We start from the raw sequence: 22,368 nt of genomic DNA on the forward strand, positions 1-22,368 counted from the left end.
AAGTGAGGTCACACAGTATGGCGGCCCGGGCACTGAGACGCTGAGGGGAGTCGGAGCTCGGGGGAATCCGCGTCCATCCGAGCCAGAGTCGCCCGTCCGCGAGGCGGCCGCGATGGTGGCCGGGGCCGCCGGGCTCTAAGCGGCAGCGGGAGGCCGGCGGCCGCCATGGAGCTGCGCGTGGGGAACCGCTACCGGCTGGGCCGGAAGATCGGCAGCGGCTCCTTCGGGGACATTTACCTCGGTGAGGCGGGGCCCGGCCGCGGGCGGGTGTCAGGTCCGGGGCCCGGGGCGGGCGTGGCCGGGCTGCCCTCGCCCTGCCCGCTCTGTAACCGCGGCGGGGGGCTGGTGACTTGGACGCGAGTCCGGCCCGTGGCTGCAGCAGCCGCGTCATCGCTCTGGAGCGGTCGGGGCTGCTGTCACTGCGGGTCCCTCCTGCCCTGCTCGGCCTCTGAGGCCCTGTGCGCCTGCCTCGTGCGTGTCGCTCACTGCGCCCGGCCTACGTGTGACCTCCTCTGGGCAGGGAGTCTCTTGCTTTGTGCTTACACCGTGTCGGTTACAGTGGGCTGAGCCTCTGCATTCTGTTCATTGAAATCATAAACAGACTTGAGAAACTGCACCCTTTTAAACACGTCTTTAATGGGTTTGGAATAACAGGTCTCTGGATTTTTGTCTTTGGAAGGCTGTTCTAGTGTTGATAAGCAGACACCCCTGCTAACATGCTACATACAGAATTTGAAAAAACCCCATAGGTAACATGTTATCATAGGTGTCTACTTTTAAAAATTGGAGTAGCCTTTGAAATATGAGCCAGAAAACATATACCATCCTGCTACAACTGCTGGGAAATCTAGAAATCTCTATATATTTTAAAAGATTTTTCTACTGGGACATAATCATGTCACTCGGTGTCCCTCCCCCCTCAGCTTCCCTGCCTCCTCCTGTCCTCCCTGCTGCTGCTAATCCAGCAAGGATCTGCAACCTATGTCTCCCAAGCAGCAGTGGCTCTAAAAGTAAGCTGCTGCTGGTGGCATGGGGGGGAAGTCAGGGAGGAAAATTACAGAGCTCTGGGGGAAGAGGGGGCCTGGAGTGGGGGACAGTCCATCCCCTGAGTTGAGCTGGGGCTAAAGATGTTAAATTTGTATCGATTATTCGATAGGGCACGTCTGCTTTGCTACATTTCAAAGGCAAAAGCACTGCAAGGAGCATGGGGCCAGCGGGGGACCAAGCAGTCTCCCACTGGCCCTGTGCTACCCCCTGCATTTCAAAGCAGCAGCGCTGCATAGAGCTGAGGGTCAGGTGGGCTGGCTCCAGGTTCCTGGTGGCACTGCCGTTTTGAAACGCTGTGGGGAGCCCAGCATCAGACTGCACATGGTGTTTCAGAGCGGCTATGCTGCGTGGAGCCTGGAGTCTTCTGGGGTTTCCCATGCTGACCCTGTGCTTTGTGCAGCGCTGCTGCTTTGAAATGCCATGGGGAGTTCAGCATCAGGCTCCATGCAGTGTTTCAAAGCGGCAGTGCTGCATGGAGCCTGGGGACAGTGGGGGAGTCCCCAGCTGATCCTGGGCTCCATCTGGCGCTGCTGCTTTGAAATGCCACGTGCAGCCTGGGGGCACCCTAGCTGGCCCAGGCTGCATGTGGTGTTTCAAAATAGCAGTGCTGCAGGAAGCCCGGCTTTGAAGCACTCCCTCCTCTCTCTCCCCCCCTGTTGCCTCTTTCTGATAGAGGCAGCAAGGGGGGGAAGCGAGCAGTCGACTATCCGATAATCATTTGCTAATCAGATAGTCGACTAGTTGTCACTTCCCGATCTGGGGCTGGCTGTACCAGAGGCACGAGGGGCGGGAGGGCAGGGAGAACACATGGCTTGGTGCAGCAAGGGCTGGAGCAGCGTGGAGGGGATGTGGGAGAGATGGAGCCAGAGGGAAAATTGGGCCCAGCCCCTCCTGGTGAATGAGGGGGAGGAAGCCCACCCCCCACAGCACACATGGGAGATGCCTGCTGGAAGGCAGGCAGGGTCTCCCCAGGGCTTGGCCCTCCCTAGGGGCAGGGGGAAGAGCCAAGGTGGCCGTGGACCCTCCACAGTGCTGGGGGAAGGGGAAGAACTGCTGGGATTTGTGCCAGGCCTGACAGGATACTCAGCCAATCATGGGGGTTACGGTTAGACTGTGGGGGAGAGAGAAAGGGCCCTGGTTAACGGGCACGGAGGGAAGGAGAAGGGGCCTGGGCTGGCAAGGCTGCTGCCTGCCCTCCCTGGTGGCCAAGGGGAGAACTGGGGCTGCCCCCCCCAGAGGGGGGTTGGCAAGTGCAGGAAGCAGGGGGCACCATTCCCTAGTACACTTAGATTAAAAAGAATATCACCAATTTGTGTATGTTATTGCAATAATATCATCTGTATGCAAATTAATTTACTTTCTACAGTACAGTATTTCTTATTCCAATGGACCGCTGTTCCTCAAATTCTAAATTAAAATAGTTTGTTCACAGGCACTGAATAGTGATTATCTTGGAAGAGAACATATGTATAATGAGGTCTGAATGTTTCTAGCTGATGGTCTGCAGTGTATATAGAGACAGCTCAGGATTCTTGGGCTCTGTTAATGCCTTCATTTAGAAGACTGTGTGAGGAAGGTGGTATATGTTGTTATGCACGTATAATACCTGTGCTCCAGATTCTGTCCTGGCTACCTGTAGGTTTCTTGAAGGAGTTTAAGATGTTGATTTTGAGTTAGGTGGTTTAGGGGCTGCCTGTGTTAAGAGGCTGTGCCATGCAGTGCTGCCATAACTAAGATCAGCAGAGGCATTTGAGTTGGCATTTCCTTAGTACAGTGTTTCCCAATTTTATTTGGCCATGGAACCTTTTTAAACTCGAAAGAATTTCGTGGAACCCCTAAGAACAAACAGTTTCATGTATGGAGCAGGGTGTCAGACCAAGCTGGGAATGTGGAGTCTTGGCGAGGGAAAGGGAGTGAGTGCAGGGGATTTGGGTGTAGGGTCTGGGAACAAGGGGGAAATGCATACTTGGCTTGGCACCTGCTGCAGCAGGGAAAGCCTCCAAGCAGCATGCTCTTGTTCCCTCAGCAGGGGGGTAGGAGAGAGAGCTCAGATGTCCCCCCCACAAGCGGGGATCTCAGCGCAGCTGCAGCACTAGGTCAGGCTTCCTGTGTAGAAACCCCGACCTTCCCTGCCAGACCAGACTCTGCTGCTTCCCCAGCAGGGTGGGGAGGAGTGTGGGGAGAGAGACCAGCAGCGCATGGGGGGTAGCGGGCACGAGTGCACCCCAAGGGGGGGTGGCAGAGCTCAAGTGCATCCCGAGGGGGAGGGCAGAGCCCCAGCTGAGTTCCGCATGGCCCCTGCTGGGGTGCAGGCAGCAGTTTAAAAATGCTGAGGTCTGGGAGTGGCTACTCGTCACCTCGCGCCCAGCCACTCCTCCTCTCCCAGCAACAGCGACTGCTGTAACAAACCACTTCCTGCATACGAGGAGCAGGAGGCTGTGTGGCACCGGAGGCGCTGTGGGACAGGGGCAGACCTGCCGGGTGAAGAGGGGAGTGCATGGTGGTGGGGCAGCCGCAGTGGGTGGTAGAGTGGCCTGAGCCGCATGCTGCAGAAGCTTGCCCCCGCTGGCAAAGCTCCAATGGGAGCTGCCTACGGGCTCTGCAGGGGGAGAGGAAGTAGAATTTTTTTGCGGAACCCTTTGTTTCACTTCACAGAACCGCAGGTTCCACAGAACACCATTTGGGAAATACTGTCTTAGTATTTTCATTAGGAATGGTGGTAGAAGCAAGAGAGCAAGCCAGTGCTTGTCATCTCTATCTACAGAAAAGCTTCTATTGGTGGAGGTGCTCAAGTGAAGTATTAGTCCTGTTTTTCCTAACCTAGACCTGCCCTAAGAGATTTCCTACAGTACAGATGGAGATCTTGCTAAGTTAATCAGCTTCTGCTACGTGAATAACATAGCTGAAGTCAGCATACATAGATACACTTCTTGCATTGTCTCCTGTTGAGTCTCCTTGTGCTTCTCGGTCTGGGAAAGCACCAAAGTCCACGGATGGCTAACAGGAAACCCCACTGGATCGATCGCTGTCCGTTATCCTGCAGTGAAGACATGCCCTTACAGATGTTTGTGGAACATCCTGCAGGAGAGTGCTCAATTATTTTGGTTCAGAATAGCCAACTAAACTGAGCTCACTGTTAGGGCATGCTGCCAAAAACATGTTTTTTTACAGACATCTGGGAAGAGTTTCCGTTTAAGAGATGTGGCTAATGATGTGGACTTTTTTGGGTGGGGGCAGGGAAAGATAATCTGTTTTTTCTCAGGAGCTGGCATGAAATGCTTTTGTGAATAAAAATTCTTAGTTTCATTATGTTTGTGCCTTCAGCTACCTAGAATAGGCACTGTTTGTCTAAATGTTGAAATAGTGTAGAGTCAGCTAATATTTGTTTCTGTTTACAATTTTCTAAAGCTAGTTTATTTCCATAATTGTGAAGCGAGTATGAATGGGGTATAACTAAGTCCAGACAGCTTCTGAGATCATTTTGAAACTAGTTCACTACCTAGCCAATAATGGTTTTTAATAGTTACACACTAGTTTTTTAAACCTCTCAAACTTTAGATTGGGGTTTTGATTCCTTTCCCTACCTTATCCTCATAATTCACTGCAATTATAGGATGTGCTGGGAGACTAAGACAGCGGTTCTCAAACTTTTTGGGCTCTGGAGCCCTTTACACGTGTAAAAATTATGCCGAGCCCCAGCAGTCTACTGATTGTATGTGTTGTACCTACCAACGTTTCCAGTTTGTCAACCTTGCGAAGCCCCTGGAGATGTCTTGGGGCTCCATGGAGCAGTTTGAGAAACACTGGGCTAAGGTAACCTGAGTATGGAGAAAGAGGCTGTCTCAAATGACACTTTTCAGAAGGGAGTCAGCAGTTCATCCTCTGCCACTTTCTGCTTTCGGATTCTGTGCCTTCTTCCTCAAACTGTGACCATGCTGGCTGTGTAGGACTTGATAGGGCAAATTTCAAAATCCAAAGAACTTTAAAGTGGGAATTTAAAAAGAACAAACTAGGGGTTTAATATGCTTAAATCATTTGAAATTGCTCCACTGAGAGGAAAAGGGGGGGGGGGGGGGAAGTTGCATGAATGCTCAGGTATCTTTTTAAACAGTCCCAAGGATGGATAAATATATAGATAGCGAAGAATAACAACTTTAAAATAGGTATATGTTTAATGCACTTGGTCAGAGTCTTTGGAATCAAACTGGTAGGCTACGTCTACACTGGCATGATTTTCCGGAAATGCTTTTAATGGAAAAGTTTTCCGTTAAAAGCATTTTCGGAAAAGTGCGTCTAGATTGGCAGGATGCTTTTCCGCAAAAGCACTTTTTGCGGAAAAGCGTCCGTGGCCAATCTAGATGCACTTTTCTGCAAAAAAGCCCCGATCGCAATTTTGGGTGATCTGGGTTTTTTTCTGGAAAATAAATCTCTGCTGTCTACACTGGCCCTTTTGTGCAAAAGTTTTTCGGAAAAAGACTTTTGCCCGAACAGGAGCAGCATAGTATTTCCGCAAAAGCAGTGACAATCTTACATGAGATTGTCATTGCTTTTGCGGAAATTTAAGCGGCCAGTGTAGACACCTGGCAAGTTTTTCCGGAAAAGTGGCTGATTTTCCGAAAAAACTGGCCAGTCTAGACACAGCCGTATTGATTGCAAAACCTGGCCCTCTTTCAGACTCGAGCATGACATTTGTCAGCTTGGCAACTCCTTATTCTAAGTCAAATTTTCATAACCTCTACATTTACTATTAAAAGTAAAATTTAAAAATGTATACTACTGCTACATTTGATCACAAACCATGAAGACCATTTCAAAGTTGTTCTGGAAACTTCCTTTTCTTTTAGAATTGTAATAAAATGCCTCACAACTCTCTGATCACTCTCAGCAGTTGCTGTCTACCAGTAGGGAAACACTGCTCTGAAGTATAATCCTGTATGATTTAATTCCTATATAAAAGAACAGAATAAAAACATTTACATTAATGATGAGGGCATTAACAAGTATCTAGACTTGAAATGAAGGTGTAAAGAACTAGGAATACAAAATTGTATGGCTTAAAACATCACTTTGTTCTTTATAAAGTTACAAACAAAAAGCCTTGTAATACTCCCGTTTTACTCTCCCAGGAACTGACGTTGAATCTTTTATACTGCCTCATTTGCCTGTCTTTAAGATTGGGGATGTGAAGGTTTAACCGGTTAACTGGTAACCCTCGTCCTAACTGGTGGGGGGCTACTCCAGCCCCTGCCAGGCTGCAGCATCCCCTGCCTGTTGCCGAGGGGGGGGGGCACTCCAGCCCAGTGGCAGGCAGGGAAATGGGGTGCTTACCCTCCCCATCAGTTAACTGGCTAAATATGTTTAACCAGTTAGCCAATTAAAGGGGTTTTTACATCCATAGTTAAGATAATCGTTTGTTTATTTGGGTTTATACAAAAGAGGGCCTATCCAAGGCTCTAGGTGCTCTTTATACAAGTTACAAGGAGAAACATTAAATAGCAGCCTAACCCCATATCCAGCAGAACTCGATCCCTTACAAAACAAACTACCTGGCTCCACACAGATCTAATCCCCCTCAAATCCTATCCTCTTCAGCAGCTGATGGAAATAGATGTGCCTTGTGGCATGCCCTGAAGGTTGTAAGGCCAGGCTACTTTATTCCCCTAGTGATAAACAAGGCTATTTCTAGAGGTGATGATCTCTAGTAAAGAATGTCTCACTATCAGTCCTCTCTTTCAAAGTGTGTGATCTCCATATGGAATGCTTTTACTGGTTCCAGCTGCAGTAGTATGGTCACAGGATGGGAAACAGTCTCTCTGGTGCAGTGGTTCTCAACCCACAGAATGTATGTGGCCTAGCTGTGTGCTAAAAAAATTCAGTATTTACCACTTCAGTCTGGTGGGGGGGCTGGGGGCAGGCTGAAGGGGAAAAGGCATCAGGAAGCTCTCCTGGGGCTCTTCTGCCAACAGTCAGGCCAGTGATTTCGGAAAGAGGCAGGGGAGGGGGTGTTTGGGTGGCTCTAGGCAGTGAGGGATTTGTGGAAAGGTGTTGGGCAGCATGGATTCAGGAAGGAGGAGTGGGAGGAGAGGTGCAGCACCTGAGATTTTATTTGCGGCTCCACTTCTGGCCCCGTGCACTTCGGTCTCAGCTTCCCACCCTGGATGTTGATACTGTGGAGGAGTCTCTGGGCATAGAGATCTGTGCATGATTTTAGCTGGGTGGGGGTGCTGGGCATAGGGGTTTGTGGTGGGTCTCTGGGCAGGAGAGCCATAGATACAGACACCAACCGCCTGGCTAGCCCCTCCTCCGAATCCCTATATCAGTGGCCTCCAACCTTTTTATACTCATGATCACTTTTTAAATGTCAGGGCAAGCCAAGATCTACCCCATCTCTTCCGCCAAACCCCACCCCTTCCTTGAGGCCCTGCTCTCTCCATTCCCCTTCTTTCTATCACTTGCTGACCCCAGCCCTTACTCACTCTCCCTGGGTTGAGACAAGACGTGCGGGCTCTGGAGTGGGAATGAGGGATGTGGATGTGGGAAGGGGTGAGGTGTGCAAGTTCAGGGAGGGAATTTGGCTGCAGGAGGAGGAGGAGAAGGGGATGCTGGCTCAGGGAGGGGGCTTCAGGCTGGAGAGAGTTGGGGTCAGGTGGAGGGTTGGAGTGCTGAGCAAGCCGCAGGCTTGGGGGTGTGAGTGCAGGAGTTTGGGCTGTGATGTATGAGAGGCTCGGGGGGGGGCAGTTGTGTATATGATGGGCTCAGCACAGGTTTGTGGTGTGTGAGTGGTGCATGAGTGTTGTGGCAGAAAACTGGCGCTGTGACCGGTTCAAGATAGGAGGTTCACGTGTATGATGTGCTCAGGGTAGGGTTGCCAGGTGTCCGGTATTGAGAAAATATTTATATGTCTGGTATTTTCTAATTAAGGAAGTTTTTTTTTTTTTGCTTTTCCCGGGTCTGGCTTGGCATCCGACAGTAGCCCGCTCGGGACATATGATCGCATTTTGTCCTGAATCTCTAAACAAGTTACTAAAAAAGTAAATAACTTTTCCTTATTTTTATAGACTTCTATCATATCCTGTTTTAGTTTCCTCTTTTCTAAGCTGATAAAGTCCTAGTCTTTTTAATATCTCCTCATATGGAAGGTGTTCCAAACTCCTAATCATTTTAGTTGCCCTTTTCTGACTTTTTCCATGCAAAGAAATATTTTTTTGAGATGAGGCAACCACATCTGCACATGGTATTCAAAATGTGGGTATGCTATGGAGTTATAAAGATGCAATAAAAGATTCTCTATCCCTTTTTAAATGATTCCTGACATTTTGTTCTCTTTTTTTGGCTTCTGCTGTGCATTGAGTAGATGTTTTCAGAGACCTATCCTCAATAATTCCAAGCTCTGTCGAGTCGTAATAGCTAATAGTCCCCACTATTCAGTACCTGTAGTTGGGAGTATGTTTCCAATATGCATTATTTTGCATTTATCAACATTAAAATCATTTGCTGTTTTGTGAAATCCTTTTGATGCTCTTTGCAGTTTGCTTTGGACTTCCCTATCTTGAGCAGTTTATTATCATTTGCAGGTTTTCCCAATTCACTGCTTACCCCTTTCTCTGAATTGTTTATAATTATGTTGAATAGGATTGGTCCCAGTACGAACCCCTGTGGGACACCACTGCAGGTTGGACCTCCTTGGTCTGGCACTCTCGGGACCTGACTGGTCTCAGATGAGGGATTTTGCTGGACCAGGGAAGGTCATTTCTGGGGTTCTCCTGCCACCAGCTCCCCCATCCACGGCCTTGCTGCCAGCCTCCCATCCAGCTTCCCCCTGCCACCAGCCCCTCTGCATCCAGGGCTACTGGCCCCACTATGGTAGCCCTGCCGCCACCTGCACCGCCCCATTGCTGGGGTCCAGGTATGCCAGTGGGCAGCAACTCTGCTGCCTTCTGGTCTCACCGGACAGCTCCTTTGCGTGGTAATGGGGCTGCCGGGCTTTTTGCTGTGCTGTGGGCAACCCCACTCCTGGGCTCCTAGCCTCACAGGGCAGCCCTACTGCTTCGTAATCCCGGTACACTGGTGGGCAGCAGCAGGGCTGCTGGGTTCCTGGTTGTGCTGCCAGGCAGCCCTGCTGTCTCCCAGCCCCCCATCTCCCACCCCACAGTGTCACCACCGTGCTGCAGCTCTGCTGCTGGGATCCCAGTTTTGCTGCCACTGGGCAGCCCCGCTACTGGGCTGCGGCCCTGCTGCAGGGCTCCTAGCCACCAGTCCTTCACAGGACTCTTTGGTCCCAGGCCTTGAGAGTCCTGGTTAAGAGAGATTCAACCTGTAGTTACCTCTCTCCATTCTGAAAACTGACCATTTATTCCTACTTTTTGCTTCCTATCTTTTTAGCTAGTTATCAGTTTGAGAGGACCTTCCCTCTTATGCCATGACCGCTTGCTTCACTTAGGAGCCTTTAGTGAGGGAACCTTTCAAAGGCTTTCTGGAAATCGAATATGCTATATCCCCCAAGTCTTCCTTGTTCACATGCTTGTTGACCCTCTCAAAGAACTTTAGTAAGCCATGATTTCCCTTTACAGAAACCATGTTGACTTTTCCCCCACAGATTATGCTCATCTAGGTATCTGACAATTCTGTTCTTTATCATGGTTTCAATTAATTTGCCTAGTACTGGTGTTAGACTTACAGGTCTGTAATTGCCATGGTCACCTTTAGAGCCCTTTTTAAAGATATGCATCTCATTAGCTATCTTCCAGCCATTTGGTACAGAAGATGATTTAAAGCAGGGCTACTCAACTTTGGAAGCCCTGGGAGTCACAATGATACTCATAGCACATGCTGCGAACTGCAGCTTAAGTGTGTTTGCATATACATGCAAATATATATGCAAATAGCTTCTTTTGCAGTGATAGACATGAATACAAAGATTAAAGCAAGACTACACAACACACAAGCCCCATTTAAGTCCGTTCTGATGATATTAATAAAATGCAATATTTACCTGATTTCCACCCATATGACAGCACTTTTAATGAGCAATGACAGTCCAGGAATATAACTACTAAAACACACATCAGCAGAAGAATATTATATTGACTACATGCAGGCTGCATGTCAAGCCCCGTGTAAAGCCAAACTGCACCGCTGGCCACAAACAAACAGGCTGCGGGTCGTGCTGGCCATGTGTTGAGTAGCCCTGATTTAAAGGATAGCTTACAAACCAGTTAATAGTTCTGCAATTTCACTTTTGAGTTCTTTCAGAACTTGAGTGAATGCCATCTGGTCCTGGTGACTTGTTACTGTTTAGTTGAACAATTTGTCCCAAACTTTTTCTAATCACCCTTCAATCTGGGACAATTCCTCAGATTTGTCACTTTAAAAGAATGGTCCAGGCGTGGGAATCTTCCTAACGTCCTCAGCTGTAAAGACTGATGCAAATAATTCATTTAGTTTCTCTGCAATTACCTTATCCTCAAGTGTTCCTTTAGCATCTCAGTTGCCTACTGGCCCCATTGGTTGTTTAGCAGGCTTCCTGCCTCTGATGTACTTTAAAAAATTATTGTTGTTTTTTAAATTTTTGGTTAGCTGTTGTTCAGATTCCTTTTTGGCCTTCCTAATTATATTTTTACACTTCATTTGACAAGTTTATGCTCCTTTCTGTTTTCCTCACTAAGATTTAACTTCCACTTTTAAACAATGCCTTTTTGTCTCTCAGTGCTTCTTTTACTTGGCTGTTAAGCCACGGTGTTACTTTTTTGGATCTCTTACTTTCTTTTGATTTAGGGTATACATTTAAGTTGAGCCTCTATTATGGTGTCTTTGGAGACTTTCTGTGCAGCTTCAGGGATTTTACGTTTGGCACTGTAAGTTTTAGGAGTGGTTCTCCATCACTTTTATACTGGCAAACCCATTCACAAACTTTTGGCAGACTGGTATAATTTAATTTGCATATTCATTATGCAAATAGTAAATAAGTATATACAGTGTTACCAGTCTGCCAAAATATGTACCCCAGAGCCACCGCAAACAGCCAACGTCAGCTGCTGCAGCTGCCCGCCATGTGGCGGTTGCTGGAGCTAAAGCCAGCTGCTGTGTGGCAGCTCTGGGGGGTCATCCCCTGAGCCACTGTACAGTAGCTTCTAGCATTTGTATTTAAGCACTTAGAAAACCTGTTAGCTGCCTGCCATTATGTGATGTTTCACATCTGATCTTATGCATATCTTCTTATGTTCCATATTCCATCCTCTCCTTTTTATTAGGAAATGGAGAATCTCTATTAATAGACCCTCCCCTACGAGATGTCTCTGTCTGATCCATGTACTCCTCTGCATCTGTTGGCTTTCCTTCAGCCCTTAGTTTAAAAACAGCTCGATGACCTTTTTTCATTTTAAGTGCAAGCAATTTGGTTCCATTTTGGGTTAGGTGGAGCCCATTCTTCCGGTATAGGCTCTTCTTTCCCAAAAGTTTCCCTAGTTCCTAATAAAGCTAAACCCCTCCTCCCTACACCATTGTCTCATTCACACATCAAGACCCTACTGTTCTACCTGGCCCCACATGTGGAACTGGAAGCATTTCAGATAACACTACCATTAAGATCCTGGATTTCAATCTCTTTCCTAGCAGCTTGAATTTGGCCTTCAGGACCTTTCTACTATGCTTCCCTAAATCATTAGTACCTAGATGTACCACGACCAATGGATCCTCCCCAGCACTACGCATAAGCCTATCATAGAATCATAGAATAATAGGACTGGAAGGGACTTCGAGAGGTCATCGAGTCCAGCCCCCCCACCCTCAAGGCAGGACCAAGCTCCGTCTACACCATCCCTGACAGATGTCTATCTAACCTGTTCTTAAATATCTCCAGAGAGGGAGATTCCACCACCTCCCTTGGCAATTTATTCCAATATTTGACCACCCTGACAGTTAGGAATTTTTTCCTAATGTCCAATCTAAACCTCCCCTGCTGCACTTTAAGCCCATTACTCCTTGTCCTGTCCTCAGAAACCAAGAGGAACAAATTTTCTCCTTCCTCCTTGTGACACCCTTTTAGATACTTGAAAACCGCTCTCATGTCCCCCCTTAATCTTCTTTTTTTCAAACTAAACAAGCCCAGTTCATGAAGCCTGGCTTCATAGGTCATGTTCTCTAAACCTTTAATCATTCTTGTCGGTCTTCTCTGTACCCTTTCCAATTTCTCCACATCTTTCTTGAAATGTGGCGCCCAGAACTGGACACAGTACTCCAGCTGAGGCCTAACTAGTGCAGAGTAGAGCGACAGAATGACTTCATGAGTTTTGCTTACAGCACACTTTTTGATACAACCTAGAATCATATTTGCTTTTTTTGCAACTGCATCACACTGTTGACTCATATTGAACTTGTGGTCCACTATGACCCCTAGATCCCTTTCTGCCATGCTCCTTCCTAGACAGTCGCTTCCCATCTTGTATGTATGGAACTGATTGTTCCTTCCTAAGTGGAGCACTTTGCATTTCTCTTTATTAAACCTCATCCTGTTTACCTCTGACCATTTCTCTAACTTGCTAAGGTCATTTTGAATTATGTCCCTATCCTCCAAAGAAGTTGCAACCCCACTCAGTTTGGTATCATCTGCAAACTTAATAAGCGTACTCTCTATCCCAATATCTACATCATTGATGAAGATATTGAACAGTACAGGTCCCAAAACAGACCCTTGCGGAACTCCACTCGTTATCCCTTTCCAGCAGGATTTAGCACCGTTAACAACAACTCTCTGACTACGGTTATCCAGCCAATTATGCACCCACCTTATCGTGGCCCTATCTAAGTTATATTTGCCTAGTTTATCAATAAGAATATCATGTGAGACTGTATCAAATGCCTTACTAAAGTCTAGGTATATGATATCCACCGCTTCTCCCTTATCCACAAGGCTCGTTATCCTATCAAAGAAAGCTATCAGATTAGTTTGGCATGACTTGTTCTTCACAAACCCATGCTGGCTATTCCCTATCACTTTATTACCTTCCAAGTGTTTGCATATGATTTCCTTAATTACCTGCTCCATTATCTTCCCTGCGACAGATGTTAAACTGACCGGTCTGTAGTTTCCTGGGTTGTTCTTATTCCCCTTTTTATAGATGGGCACAATATTTGCCCTTTTCCAGTCTTCTGGAATCTCCCTTGTCTGCCATGATTTTTCAAAGATCATAGCTAAAGGCTCAGATACCTCCTCGAGTATCCTGGGATGCATTTCATCAGGACCTGTTGACTTGCCGACATCTAACTTTCCTAAGTGATTTTTAACTTGTTCTTTGTGTATCCTATCTTCTAAACTTGCCCTCTCTCTGCTTGTATTCACTACGTTAGGCACACCTCCAGACTTCTCGGTGAAGACCGAAACAAAGAAGTCATTGAGCATCTCCGCCATTTCCAAGTTTCCTGTTACTGCTTCTCCCTCCTCACTAACCAGTGGGCCCAGTCCTTGGTCTTCCTCTTGCTTTTAATGTGTTTATAAAAGGTCTTCTTGTTTCCCTTTATGCCTGTAGCTAGTTTGATCTCATTTTGTGCCTTTGCCTTTCTAATCTTGCCCCTGCATTCCCGTGTTGCTTGCCTATATTCATCCTTTGTTATTTGTCCTAGTTTCCATTTTTTATATGACTCCTTTTTTATTTTGAGATCATGCAAGATCTCCTTGTTAAGTCAAGCTGGTCTTTTGCCATATTTTCTCTCTTTCCTACACAGTGGAATTGTTTGCTTTTGGGCCCTTAACAACGTCCCTTTGAAATACTTCCAACTCTCCTCAGTTGTTTTTCCCTTCAGTCTTGCTTCCCATGGGACCTTACCTACAAGTTCTCTGAGCTTATCAAAATCTGCCTTCCTGAAATCCATTACCTCAATTGTGCTGGTCTCCCTTCTACCTTTCCTTAAGATCATGAACTCTATTATTTCATGATCACTGTCCCCTATACTGTCTTCCACTTTCAAGTTCTCAACTAGTTCCTCCCTATTTGTTAAAACCAAATCCAGAACAGCTTCTCCTCTGGTAGCTTTTTCAACCTTCTGAAACAGAAAGTTGTCTCCAATGCAGTCCAGAAACTTATTGGATAGCCTGTGCCCCGCTGTGTTAGTTTCCCAACATAAGTCTGGATAGTTGAAGTCCCCCATCACCACCAAATCTTGGGCTTTGGATAGTTTTGTTAATTGTTTAAAAAAGGCCTTTTCCACCTGGCTAGGTGGCCTGTAGTAGACTCCTAGTATGATAGATGTCTATGTAGATGTCTTGAGAGATCCTCAACCTTCGCACTATGCAGGCAAGTCACCACAGGGTTCTCCCAGTCATCACAAACCCAACTGTCTGTTTCTAATGATTGAATCCCCCATTACTAACACCTGCCTTTTCCTAATAAATGGAGTTCCCTCCTCCAAGAGGCATCCTTATTGTGAGAGGATACAAAAACATCATCTGGAAGGACGGGCCGAACTATGCAATCATTTTCCCTCTGCTCCAGTTGGATGTTGTTTTTCCTGAGCCTTTCACCCTTCTCAATAACACAGTGGCTGTCTCACTGGGGATAGGACTTCTACTGTGTCCTGGAAGGTCTCATCTATGTATCTTTCTACTTTAGCTCCTCCAATTCAGCCATTCTGGTCTCCAAAGTCCATATGCAGTCTCTGAGGGCCAGGAGCTCCTTGCACCGAATGCACACTTAGAGGCATAGGGCAGGCAATCATACATGGTGCATTGGGTGCAATAAACTGAATAGCCCCATATCTGCTGCTGGGCTTCTGTCTTTCTCTTTTTACTCCTAGAGCTAATTAGTTTCTTGATAGGTGGTTTTGGTTTTAGTGTAGTCTAAGGAAGTTTTAAAGAATGCCAGGTGTATCTAGCTCTCTTCAAAATTCCCCCTCTAAACTTCCTTGTGAAACTCCTGTTAGCTGTTCTTGGTTACAAGTTCCATGTGGTTTTGGACCTGATTTACTCATTGCTGCACCTAGACATCCAGTCGGCTTGACATACATTTTTCAGACAGTCTACACTACACTTTACTTTGGGTATGGATCACGCCCTTGAGCTATGTAAATTATACCAGAGTAAAGTGAGTAAGCTCTTCCATCAGCTTAGGGCATCTTCCCCAGAAGCAGTAGAGCAGTGTAGCTGTTGTAGTGTAGATAGTTACAGACTCAGTGTCCAGTCATCAAGAAGGCCTTTCCATTTATCTGGGGACTTAGCCATAGGGGTTAGTTCTTCCTAGGATTGACTTTTAAGGCTTCATGCTAACTTCAGCTGATGCACCTTATTAATCTCATTTTTTTCTTTGAAGGAAAGCAGTTCTGTCCCAAATTGCAGATTTGCTTTTCCAGATCATGATGGTTCACCTCTAAGTTTAGAAACTGCCATTCATTCAATCAGTGGGGAAAAAAAGCCATTGTGGCTAACAGAGCTTGTGGTATAACTTTGTCCCAATAAGGAAAGATAGGATTTTGACCTATAGAGCTGTATTACCAGAAATTAGACTACAGATTGGGTCCATCTTTTAAAGAGGAATGGCTACAAATTGGCTAGTGATCCAGTCCTCCCTCCCCCGCTATCCCACCGTGGGGCTGGAGCACACAATCTACTAGCCTGGCCCCCCCCTTAGGTTCTGGTGTATGAAGAGAATGGCAGGAGTGTCGCTTGTGTGTGGGCCCCCAACTAATCTTTTTGTGGATCAGTGACTTAAAACCCAGAAAAGGTTTCCTACCCCTGCTTTAGATGGTCTTAATCCTAGAATGGTGCACAGAAATATATCTTAACTCAGAAGTGGAACAGAGAAGTCAGTTCATAATCAGATAATCCTTTTAACCTGTATTGACACACACAGGCTGAACCTCTCTAGTCCAGTACTCTCTGGTCTGGCATGATTTGAGTTGCCTGGATGTCTGCTTGTCATGGGTGTGGTCAAGTTTCTCCGCAGTCCCATAAAGTTTTACAGCCACCAGTCCTGGCTTTCAGTGTTCTGTCCTGTTGTTTAGCTTTAATACCCCTAACTGTCTCCGAAAAGCCCAGTACGCAGCAGAAGTGTTGGTAATGCAGCTAGGTAATATTGACCTTCCGTGGTGCCAGACTAGAGAGATTTATCCTGTAGTATATAGAGTATCATTGGGGAGGAGGGATAGCTCAGTGGTTTGAGCATTGGCCTGCTAAACCCAGGGTTGTGAGTTCAATCCTTGAGGGGGCCATTTAGGGATCTGGGGCAAATCTGTCAGGGATGGTACTTCATCGTGCTGTGAGGGCAGGGGACTGGACTCGATGACCTCTAAAGGTCCCTTCCAGTTCTATGAGATGGTATAGCTCCATCATGGTGTGGGTTCAAAGGACTAACAACAGAAGAACTAGATTAACATCCTTCTTCCTCCTAGAGAAGGTGCATACTATGCCACAATATACAGTCACATTTTTAATGCAGTGTACTCAAAGATATTAACCCTAACTCAATAAAGATTAGTTTTATTATCAGTCTGTTATATGATCAGTATAAGAAGAGTTTCAGTGTCTTGTTTAATTGAAATTACCAATTTCCATACAGGGAAAAACATTTGGAAAGAAATATCTTGCTTTTCTTGCATCTTAGTGCCAACTTTTCTGTTCTTAGGAACCGATATTGCTGCTGGTGAGGAGGTTGCCATCAAATTGGAATGTGTGAAAACCAAACATCCTCAGCTCCACATAGAGAGTAAAATCTACAAAATGATGCAAGGAGGAGGTAAATTTAAGTTTCCATCTAGTAAGAGTCTGTGTTCATAGCTATCAGCTTAATGTTCAGGTTCCTATTTATAGATGAGGAGGTTTCCTTGTTTTTTCTGTAGTGGGGGATATGCACCCAACATTGTCATTACCTAATGCAATTAACGTGGCTCAAAACTTATTTCACGTTTTTCTCTTTTCAAAAACTCAGATTAAAAAAAAAAAGTTTTAAAAACAGGTGGTTATCAGCTTTTAAAGTTTTCTTATGTTTTTCTATTTGTTTTTATATTTTAATTATATTTTGAATTTTTATACAATGTCAAGTTTTTACCTCCAAAAATTACTTTCAGATAGAGCACTAATTGATATACAAAGAAAAAAACCCTGAAGATGCCAACTGCTTGCATTCTCACTTCTGGCTTTTTAGCTTCTTAAAACTTCAGAACGAAATACAGGCAGTCCCCGGGTTACGTACAAGATAGGGACTGTAGGTTTGTTCTTAAGTTGAACTTGTATGTAAGTCGGAACTGGCGTCCAGATTCAGCTGCTGTTGAAACTGACCAGTGGCTGACTACAGGAAGCCCGAGGCAGAGCTGCTCTGCCCTGGGCTTCCTGTAGTCAGCCGCTGATCAGTTTCAACAGGGTCTGAATCTGGACGCCTGGAACAGAGCAGCTGGGGCGCTGCCGGGTAGGTCCCTGCAGTGCCGCACCTCGGCGCTGTGGGGACCAACCCGGCAGCACCCCAGCTGCTCTATCCCAGGTGTCCCCAAGTCAGCCACTGCTGAAACTGACCAGTGGCTGACTGCAGGAAGCCCAAGGCAGAGCTGCTCTGCCTTGGGCTTCCTGTAGTCAGCCGCTAGTCAGTTTCAGCAGCGGCTGACTTGGGGACGCCTGGGGCAGAGCAGCTGGGGTGCTGCTGGGTTGGTCCAGTAGCGCCGAGGAGTGGCGCTGCGGGACCAACCCAGCAGGGCCCCAGCTGCTCTACCCCAGGCGTCGGCAAGAAAAGCCTGGTCTGCTGGGGGGGAAGGGGGGGCGCGCATTAGCTGCGCTCCCCCCCCCCCCTCAGCAGACCAGGAAGACGCGGAGCAAAGCTGCGGAGGACGCGGGCAGCGGGACCGCGGCGCGTCTCGGCAGTCTCGCCACCCGCGTCCTCCGCGGCTTTGCTCCGCATCTCCCTGGTCTGCTGGGGTGGCCCCCCCAGCAGACCAGGGAGACGCGGAGCGGCTTTTCTCGTCCTCCGCGGCGAGAAAAGCCTGGTCTGCTGGGGGGGGGGGGGGGCACTAGCTGCGCCTCCCTGCCCTCCCCCCCCCAACAGACCAGGGAGATGCAGGCGGTGGGACCGCCGAGACGCACCATGGTCCTGCCGCCCGCGTCCTCCGCGGTAAGAAAAGCCCCGTTCGTATGTAGGGATCCGGCGTAAGTAGGATCCACGTAACTCGGGGACTGCCTGTAATTACTTCTTAAATAATTTTGATCTCCTAAGAGGAGGCGTAGAGTAGAACATGAATTTAAGTAGCCACCATATGCAATGGTAGATAAAAATACTGAAGTTTTATTGACTTCATTGTACCAACAGTGCTTTGGAGCTTAAAGGTAAAGTCAACTCAGTTTTATTGTTAACTAACTAACTAAAATCCACAAAGCACAAAGATATGCTTTTATTTTTATATGATCATAGTTCTGGAGACCAGGAAATTGAGTTCTGAAGTGTGTTCTGACAAGCACACTCTCTATGACTTTGCCTGAGTCACTTGTCACAGATTCCCCTCTATGTAATGGAGCTGTTTACCTCCGTAACAGGGACCATATGAATATGTGAAATTTTTTTCCAAAGCCCCGATCCAACAATGCATCAAAGCATGGGCTTACAATGCAAACCACAAAATGTGTTTGTTCTTTTTTGAAAGAGGATCATGCTAGTTTAGATATCTGCTGCTAGAAATTTTGTTAGCTCTGCTACAGAATCTTAAGGGTTATGTTCTCAAAAAGCTTTTTAGTAGTGTAAAATATTATGCATCACCGGAGACACAAAATAGCCCTCATTGGGAATATATCAAATTATCAAAAGATAAGGGTGGTTTTTAAAACTGTCTTAGGAGTCCACCTACATAAGCTATAAAAGCATTGTGATTATACTATTTCTCTCTGTTCTAGTTGGTATTCCAACAATTAAATGGTGTGGAGCTGAAGGAGACTATAATGTAATGGTGATGGAGTTGTTGGGACCAAGCCTTGAAGACCTATTCAATTTTTGCTCAAGGAAATTCAGTCTGAAGACAGTCCTGTTGCTTGCTGACCAAATGGTAGGAAGTTGTTTTGATGATGAAATCTATTTGGCATATTAAGATTTTCAAAGAGATTTTACTCAGCTATATCCCTGTTAGGAAGTCATAGGTGGATGAGGTTTGCTATCTCTTTTAAAACACCGAATCAAAATTAGGTTTATTTTTGTAAATGCAAAACTGTAAATCAGTAATTTTGATAAATGTTTTCATTTAAACAGTTTTTTGTTGGAATTTAAATATTCTTCTGGATTATTAACTACCAAGACATTGTCACATTGAGCTAATGCAATAGAGCCAGAAATGAAGCTGAATAAAAATAAACCTCAAATTTACTAAGGTGGGGTAACTGAAGGAAGATATGAAAGCAATATAATGAAAAGTAAACTATCTGTTTGTAAAATCCATTTCTTTTAAGAATCTAACATTAAATGATAAAATGGATAAGGAAATGTCTTTTTTTTAAGACCACATTTCTAGTAAAATAAGTTGATGCACAGTGTCTCTTGAATTAATTTCTTCTCTGTATCTAGATTAGTCGGATTGAATATATCCACTCTAAGAACTTCATCCACCGAGATGTAAAACCTGATAACTTCCTGATGGGTCTGGGAAAGAAAGGCAATCTGGTCTACATCATAGACTTTGGGTTAGCCAAGAAGTATCGGGATGCTCGAACTCACCAGCACATTCCATATCGTGAAAATAAAAACTTAACAGGAACTGCCCGTTATGCGTCTATAAACACTCATCTTGGAATTGGTGAGCTAGAGGAAGATAGCTTTCTGTCTAGCAAAATATGCATCTATCATTTGAGTTTTCAGTTAATGAAATATACAAGCTGGATAATTCCTTTTAGCAAGCGGATATTCTTATGTAGCTGATGCATTGAAAGAAAGTGCCTTTTACTAACAACTGGCTAAGTTTGCAAGGGGTTACACTAAACTTGTGCTATTTGTCATGTGATAACCTTTGAATACTGTGGATTTGGGGGGTAGAGGGGAGGGGGGATTAGAAAATGAAAGCTTGCTAATGTGTGAGGAGGCCACAGTCTCTGCCTCCTATTTAGCAGAGCCACAAGTTCAAGTACCTCTGCAATTTTCTATAAATCAATAACTGGTTGTTGGCATCACTTAACACCAGTAGGAAAGAAAAGAAATAATAGTGGGAGTGGGTGGGAAGCATGTGAGTGCACTTGGCGCATAGGTGGGTTTCTGAGAGTTATTGGAAACAGAAGGGGATGGAAAGGTGCCAAACTGGAAACATTGTGATGGGAAATGGACGAAGTCCAGGGGACCCCCTAGTCAGGGCCTGGTGTATGCAATGAGCTTGGCCTTACGTGTGTGATTACTTCAGGCTTATGTCTGCAGGTGACTATAGAAGTAGAAAACTAATGGTTATAAGGAATTAGCAAGTTTTTGGATAACTGCTAAAGGGTAACTGTTTTTAGTTATTGGCAAGTGTAAGATGGACTTATTGACCTTCAGCTATATTTTATGTATTTGTAAGATTTCAGTGACAATTTGTGGCATAAACATTTTTGTACCTTCACACCACAATATCAAATCTAACAACTCCACTTTTACACTCTTGTAGAGCAGTCTCGCAGAGATGACTTGGAGTCCTTGGGCTATGTACTGATGTATTTTAACCTGGGCTCCCTCCCCTGGCAGGGATTGAAGGCAGCAACAAAAAGACAGAAATATGAACGTATCAGCGAAAAGAAAATGTCTACGCCCATTGAGGTTTTGTGTAAAGGATATCCTTGTAAGTTATTCTTTTGATGGTGTATTGACAAAGTTAGCTTTTCTTTTAACATTGAATATTGTCTTATCAATATTGACATATTTAACTTATATTAATTTAGCAATTACTTTGATTTCTGTTCATAAATAGGCACATCAAACTCAATGGTGGCCTAATTGTTCATGCAAGTGGACAATGTTCCCTCTTAAGTTTTTATATCCATATGCAGAATGTGAATTTTTTGATGTGTACCAATGTAGAAGTGACATGGCCAGCATGGGACCAAGGGGTTCAGAGCATGGCAGGGAGCTCAGGGCTGGGGCAAGATGTTTGGGTTTGGGGGGAGGGTTCCAACTAGGGAGGAAAGCAACTAGCTGGCTAGTGATGTGACTAGTCGCTCTCCCTCTCCTCCCCTTGCTGCCTCTATCAGAGAGAGGCAGCAAGGTGAGGAGCGGGAGCCGGGTTAAAAGCTGGTTCCCCGCAGCACCATCTCCATGGGAAGGCACAGTGGGAAATGGCATAAATGGGGACTGAAGCAGTGTCCACTTGTGCCGCTTCTGCTACGATTCTGCTTTTGAAATGTACAAGAGCCCCAGTCTTCTGTGTTTCAAAGGCTTAGGCGGCACTGGGAGCGTTGACCCACGCTCCCTGCAGGGCTTCTGCTTTTGAACTAGGCAGAGGCATCCCTATAGACTGATTGAATAGTCGATGGAAATCCCATCGACAATTTGATTATTTAATCTACATTTAACATCCCTAGTTTCAGTAGGGGGCCAGACTCTGGAGTGGGTCCAGGAATTAGGGGCTTGAGGTGCAAGCTGCCCTGGAGCTATGGCGGGGGAAGGAGGACTCCCTTCTCCCCAGTTCCCTCTATCTTCATAGAAGCTGAGGGAAGTGTGCCCCTCTCCAGTCTGGGCAGCTCCAGAGGGGCTGGGCTGAGCTGAGGGAGGGACATCTCTCCTTGCCTGTGTAGCCCTTGATAGTCTGCATGCGGCTGTGCAGCTTACAGGGAATTTAACACATGTGATCACGCTTGCTTGCCAGGACTCTTTCCCATCCATTGACCATCTCTCTTCACCTTCAGATTAATATTTTTATGAATGTACCTTCACTGCGAATTGGGAGTAGAAAGCTAGGTCTCCTGATTCAGTACTTTTGTAAAAATGCCATGCTGTTTGAAGACAGACACAAATCATTAGAGGTGTTGACCAGTTGAGGTTTTCATCCCTTTGAGTGGGCTGGATTGCAAAGTCCAATGCACCAATTGCATCTGCTGTACTAGGGAACATGGAGTATAGGAACTACCACATTGGATCAGATCTGTGGTTCATCTTGCACAATATCCTATCTCTGACAGTAGCCCGCAAGAGGCCTTACATTGCACCAGTATTTCCCCCTACATTTGAACTTAGAGCTCTAAAGTTTTACATTGTTTTGGGTTTTTTATGCAGTTATATAATAAAAAAAAATTACATTTGTAATTTCACTTCCATGGTTGAGTTCATACTTCAGTACTTGTATGAGATGAATTGAAAAATACTGTTTCTTTATATAATTTTTATTACAAATATGTGCACTGTAGCAATGATA

General features: G+C 45.8%; 1 protein-coding gene across 3 annotated transcripts in view; it reads left to right on the forward strand.

Annotated features, from left to right (window-relative positions):
• Window positions 1–22,368, forward strand: part of CSNK1D (casein kinase 1 delta) — a 58,425-nt gene continuing 36,057 nt past the window's right edge. For all 3 annotated transcript variants that reach the window (XR_012896945.2, XM_075904240.2, XM_075904239.2), the window contains exons 1-5: window positions 1–241; window positions 16,659–16,769; window positions 18,905–19,053; window positions 19,566–19,794; window positions 20,629–20,799. Coding sequence is in view for 2 of the 3 variants with exons in the window: in XM_075904240.2 (XP_075760355.1) it covers window positions 166–241; window positions 16,659–16,769; window positions 18,905–19,053; window positions 19,566–19,794; window positions 20,629–20,799 (736 nt within the window). In the remaining variant the exon portion in view is untranslated. The remainder of the gene's footprint in view (window positions 242–16,658; window positions 16,770–18,904; window positions 19,054–19,565; window positions 19,795–20,628; window positions 20,800–22,368) is intronic.

The sequence above is a fragment of the Pelodiscus sinensis genome, chromosome 20 (assembly GCF_052426305.1).
Source record: "Pelodiscus sinensis isolate ZL-2025 chromosome 20, ASM5242630v1, whole genome shotgun sequence".
In the NCBI taxonomy this organism is placed as follows: domain Eukaryota; kingdom Metazoa; phylum Chordata; order Testudines; family Trionychidae; genus Pelodiscus; species Pelodiscus sinensis.